General features: G+C 33.5%; 1 protein-coding gene across 1 annotated transcript in view; it reads right to left on the reverse strand.

Annotated features, from left to right (window-relative positions):
* The window catches only part of LOC143235625 (neural cell adhesion molecule 2-like), a 34,663-nt gene extending 33,172 nt beyond the window's left edge, over positions 1 to 1,491 (reverse strand). The window contains exon 1 of the mRNA XM_076473858.1: positions 1,473 to 1,491. Coding sequence (XP_076329973.1) covers positions 1,473 to 1,491 — 19 coding nt within the window. The remainder of the gene's footprint in view (positions 1 to 1,472) is intronic.
* Between the last annotated feature and the right edge of the window lie 4,826 nt (positions 1,492 to 6,317).

Raw genomic sequence — 6,317 nt, forward strand, 5'->3', positions numbered from 1 at the left:
CATGTCATGTTCTGGTATAATACTATAAAATGTTCATGTATAATACCATAATATATTTCTGTATAATACCATAACATGTTCTGTATAATACCATAAAATGTTCTGTATAATACCATAACATGTTCTGGTATAATACTATAAAATGTTCTGTATAATACTATAAAATGTTCTGTATAATACCATAACATGTTCTGGTATAATACCATAAAATGTTCTGTATAATACAATAACATGATCTTGTACAATACTATAAAATGTTCTGTATAATACAATAACATGATCTTGTATAATACTATAACATGTTCTCATGTAATCGTTCACACAATTTTGATTGGTTTAGAGACTGAACTTTCTGCTTCTAAAACTGGGTCTCGATACTTGTGATGGACACAACAGAGAAATACCATGAGTAGCTTTGCACTTAAGAACAAACAAACAAACAAAACATTATGTTAAAACATTTAATAAGAACGTCCTACGTCTTGAACTTTCAACACTATAAACTAGTTTATACACACGAATGAAATAACTGACGTTTGGGTTCTGCGAACATCAATAGGCATTTATTTTAACAGTTGCAGCTCTTACAGTTTATTGTTTTTTATCACGTCTGGAAAGTCCAATAAAATGTTTTAACTTTATAATGTAAGAAAAAAAAAAGAACAGTTTTAAAAGCAGAACATAAACTATTGCTGTGTGTTTATGATCGTATATTACGCTACATGATTAAGAAATGCCCGTATGTGATACTTGAAACCTTCAGTACTCTGTGATTCGTTTGGTTTATTTGGAATTAAGTAGAACGTTATACAATAGGCTATTTGTGTTCTGCCTACCACGAGTATCGAAACCTAGTTTGTAGCTGAGTGAGTCCGCAGGCATACCGCTGAGCCACTAGGGAGCAGTACTGAGGGAAACTCTATTCATTAACGAACACCTCTCTGTCTCTCTCTTTTTTTTTTCTAAACTCTGTAAGAATAGAATTTTTGTGAAAGCCACAAATGTTTGTTTTGGCCTTTAATTTTACCCTTATGGAATATTTAGTAAAATATAATATCGAACTATTCTGTAAGTCTGGAATATTAAGTAAGTTTGGTTTGAATTTCGCACAAAGCTACATGAGGGCTATCTGCGCTAGCCGTCCCTAATTTAGAAGTGTAAGATTAGAGGGAAAGCAGCTAGTCATCATCACCCACCGTCAACTCTTGGGCTACTCTTTTACCAACGAACAGTGGGATTGACTGTAACATTATAATGCCCCCACGGCTGAAAGGGCGAGCATATTTGGTGTGACGGGAATTCGAACCGACGAATTACGAGTCGAGTGCCTTAACCACCTGGTCATGCCATGCCTGTTAAGTAAGTCGATAAATTAATGGATAACTGCTCATTGACCATTAGTGATTACAAAAATAGAAAGTAATAGAAGATAAATATTTAATTTTCACATAAGTAATTTAAAATAAACTAACCAAATGCTGCTCCGGCCATATTAAGCAAGTAAATTGAAGATATGTAAATAACTTATTAATTTTCTAAATACATTAATTAAGTAATACCGTGCATAATAATAATATTATTATTAGAAAATAATGTAGTTTTCTGTAGAATTACTTTAACTTGATCAAAGTTTACTTTGTTTTAAACCTCTAATAACCTTAGTGGACTTTACATGCTAACGGTATAATGTTGTTACTCGGAAAAGTTTTTTTTTATTCTTTCTTTGCTGTTAATAAAAATGTACTTTAACAAAAAATAAGAATTTTTGGCACACGAAAAAATTTATTTTGAAATATGTTTCCTAAAATGTGGCAAATAAATCGACATTCAATAACACCAGCTTTCTGACCGCCACAGACCAGTAAAATTTATTGCTTATGTAATTCATTATCAGCTGACAAATGAAGAAGTTACTTAATCTGTTTGTTTTTGAATTTCATGCAAAGCTACTCAAGGGCTATCTGCGCTAGCCGTCCCCAATATACCAGTGTAAGACTAGAGGGAAGGCAGCTAGTCATCACCACCCACCGCCAACTCTTGGGTTACTCTTTTACCAACAAATAGTGAGATTGACCGTCACATTATAACACACCCAAGGCTGAAAGAGCGAGAATGTTTGGTGCGATCGGGATTCGAACCCGCGATCATCGGATTACGAGTCGAACACCCTTAACACGCTTCTTGGCCATGCCAGGCCCGTTACGTAAGTAATCTACAGAGGTAGAAAATATTGTGATCATTAAACGACGTACTGCGGTCTTCCGCATTCATACTTAAGAAAATTAAAATTTAAGTTACTAGTTTTACGTAAGAGTAGAAATACTTTTATGAAATTAATCCTATGAAAATATAAAACATATTTCTCATAAAACAGACCGAAATAAGTTATTCGTACTCACACAGGCTATAACAAAATTAGAATTTTTTGTTTTATAAAAAGCTATCTAAGGGCCAAGTGTTTATTTGTTGTTTTTTTTTAATTTTGCGCAAAACTACACGAGAGCTATCTGCGCTAGGCGTCCCTAATTTAGCAGAGTAAGACTGGAGGGAAGGCAGCTAGTTATCACCACACACCGCCAACTCTTGGGCTACTCTTTTACCAACGAATAATGGGATTGAGCGTAACATTGTAACGCCCCCACGGCTGAAAGGGCGATAATGTTTGGTGTGACGGGGGTTTCGAACCGAGGTGGAGCTAAGTAAAGTAACCACCCTGTTTCTACTCAACACAACCCACCATTAACTGCTGATCTACTCTTTACGGTCACTGGTTGACGGTCACATAATAACAATCCACGGCCGAAAGGACAACCATGACGAGACTAGAACACGTCACCCTCAGATTTTAAGACGAGTATCTTAAGTAGAAAAAAAAAGTAGAACTGGCTGTGGCTACTGTGTATTTTATTAATTTTCACACAACTTAAAATGGTTAAACAAATTAAAATAAAATATATTCTTATATCGGAACAAAACTTCTAAGTTTGATTAAAATATGTATGTAAGCATCTGCAGTCAAAATATAATTTGGAACATAAATTATAAACATGATTTCAAATGCCTTTAAAGTGTGTGAGTCGTCATAAAACTTATGATATATCCTCTTTCTGTTTGATTTTTTTTTTTACAGTTGATTATGTCTTTGTTTATTATGGTTTGTGTAATGGTAGTGTTCTTGTTTGTGAACTCCCAATTAACAAGGAAAATAGTGAACTTTTGAAATCCGAAATAGCGTCACTACAAACGTCTTCCATGTCCTCGACTAGCTCACGTAAGAACTGTCACGTGTGGGTGACACAGATGCTTAGAGCGCCCAACATGTTTAGTTCCAGTGCTATAGACCGACAAAATAACGCGCGTAACAGCTGGTGGAGCTTACTCGCTCTTCTAGTTGACTTATTAGAACCAGCTGGGCCACATGGGTTTTGGCCGTGTTTCAAATTTCGCTAACCACCTAAATGCTGCGTTGCTATTGGTGTAATGCTTTACACATCTGTGCCGTTAGAACCTTTCGCTAACCACTCTTACAACCATAAGACAGACAGCCTTTGGGAAATAGAACTAAAAACTATAAAAACAGAAATTATTGAAAGAACGTATTATAATACTCTGAGATTTTTAACGAATTCTACAGCTTTATGTTCCTAATTCATTTTATTTTATTCCAGTCAGTAACTGTCAATTTTCACACCCTGGATCTCCAGGGTGTACTTCAAATCTAAACAACCACTGATGTTATTAGTTCAAGTATTTTAAGCGTGAAAGTTCGCCAAACTTTTAACATTACTTGTGGGGAAAAAAATCCATTTTATCTTATTGTTAGCTTTTTTTCGAAACATTTATTGAGTTGTAAACTTAAACAATTAAATATTTTATCGTCTTAACACACCGTACGTGCAACGACGTTTTTTTCAATCTATAAAACTTATTAAAGAGGGAAAAAAATATTATCTGGCGTTCATGCATACGTGTGTGCACGTGAGTGGAATATCCTTTTCATGTTTTGGAGCCCACCCTTAAATGACATAGCAGTATGTTTATGGACTCACACCTTTAGAAACCGAGTTTCGATACCCGTGGTGGGCAGAGCACAGATAGCCCATTGTGTAGCTATTTGCTTAAATCTAAAGAGACAAATAATGTTTAGGAAATATAATTGGACTTTATTAGTTTTTATTTCTTCTCTTTATTCTAACGAGTTTGTTCTTATACAGTTTTAAAAATATAATAAATGACAAACTAGCGATATCGTAAGTGATCAAATTTTGTTAAACCATAAAAACATGAAACTAAAATGTTAGTTTCATGCTTTTACTTATAAGTAACAAAACAACTAGAATACTCGACGTAACTTAGTATAATATATATAAGATTGAATATAATTACGAGTTGTCTCATTTCTTCGGGAAGTATGTTAATAGTATGTTAACATAGTATGTTATGTTAACATACTAGTCTATTTTTGTATTTTATAATAGGAAAATATATGCACCTTATTTTTATAAACAATTATTAATAATTATAAAGTCATTAAACAAATGGAAAAAGATGTAAAACATGAATATATCTTAAGATACACGTTTCTGATAAGCCACTTAGAATGGGATAATTTTAAGAAAGACTTGTGTTAACAATAAGACCACCTTCACCAATAAATAAATACATCCAAGTGAGATAATTACAGTTGTCTGTCTAAGCCTTGATGACGTTCTTTTAATAATTAACTAACTACTTACACATTTATTAGCATACTCACGTATTGTTTTAATTACTCCATATCACTCGCTGGAAAGTTTTGATATTTTATTACGCCATTTTCTTCGCAAGCAATTGTGGATTTTTAAGTTATACATTATTAATTAGCTTATGTGTGACGTATTATCTGTAACGATTCGTACTGGTCCTCAATTCTGAAGTATTATTTGTAACGATTCGTACTGGTTCTCAATTTTGAAGTATTATCTGTAACGATTCGTACTGGTCCTCAATTCTGAAGTATTATTTGAAACGATTCGTACTGGTCCTTAATTCTGAAGTATTATTTGTAACGATTCGTACTGGTCCTCAATTCTGAAGTATTATTTGTAACGATTCGTACTGGTCCTTAATTCTGAAGTATTATTTGTAACGATTCGTACTGGTCCTCAATTCTGAAGTATTATCTGTAACGATTCGTACTGGTCCTCAATTCTGAAGTATTATTTGTAACGATTCGTACTGGTCCTCAATTCTGAAGTATTATCTGTAACGATTCGTACTGGTCCTCAATTCTGAAGTATTATCTGTAACGATTCGTACTGGTCCTCAATTTTGAAGTATTATCTGTAACGATTCGTACTGGTCCTCAATTCTGAAGTATTATCTGTAACGATTCGTACTGGTCCTCAATTCTGAAGTATTATCTGTAACGATTCGTACTGGTCCTCAATTTACTTTTGAAGAAGGCTTCAAGAGCGCTGGGATTTCTTGTTGAGTATGTTGTTTGCAATAGAACTGGTAGTCGACATGTATAAATATTGAGAAACGTTAAACCTGAGAAAGGACTTAATTATTATCGGTAATGTTACGTTAAAGTTCATCACTGACTTACCCAGGTTATTTGTTGTGGACTCAACAGTTATTAGTATTACTGTAATCTGAGGTTTCTTAGAATATATTCGTAGACTGTTTTAGGTACAATGTAATTTTTATTATCTTCATTTTTGAGGCATTTAAGGGTTCTTCTAACTTACAAGGTTCTTGTAATTCTGTAAATGGTTATTACGATATATTTTTTCTATTATTAAATGTTGAAGAATGTGTTCGTTTTTTAGCGCATATTCTATAGAAATTTCCATTATTACCTCATATTCATATTCACTTGAACTGACTTTTTAATGTCGTTAAACCACCCCCACAAAACGAAAGTTTGAATATTTGTTGTATGTGTGTGTTTTTGTTTTAGTAAAGTCACATCGAGCTATCTACTAAGTTCACCGAGGGAAATTAGAGTTGTAAATTCTTAGACTTACCGCTGTACTAGCGGGGGACTATTTGGTTGTATAACATGTTAGTTAGTCCGAGGACACGAACAGAAAAAAAGAAACACAATTAATAAGAACACTCAGGAAAGGACCTACACATAAACACAGCTAAGTCTCCCAGCTTGCAACTGCATAAGTAAAATGCTTTTAAAGTTTCCTTTAAAAATATAAAGTAAATTAGGATTTCACATCAGGATAGCAATAAATTTGCATTTTCCTTGAAGAAAACCATTACTTTGTGATCATCGAGAAGATTCTGATGTATATGTTTCAGTAACGTTCATAATAAGGAAC

This window comes from Tachypleus tridentatus, chromosome 12 (assembly GCF_004210375.1).
Source record: "Tachypleus tridentatus isolate NWPU-2018 chromosome 12, ASM421037v1, whole genome shotgun sequence".
NCBI lineage: Eukaryota > Metazoa > Arthropoda > Merostomata > Xiphosura > Limulidae > Tachypleus > Tachypleus tridentatus.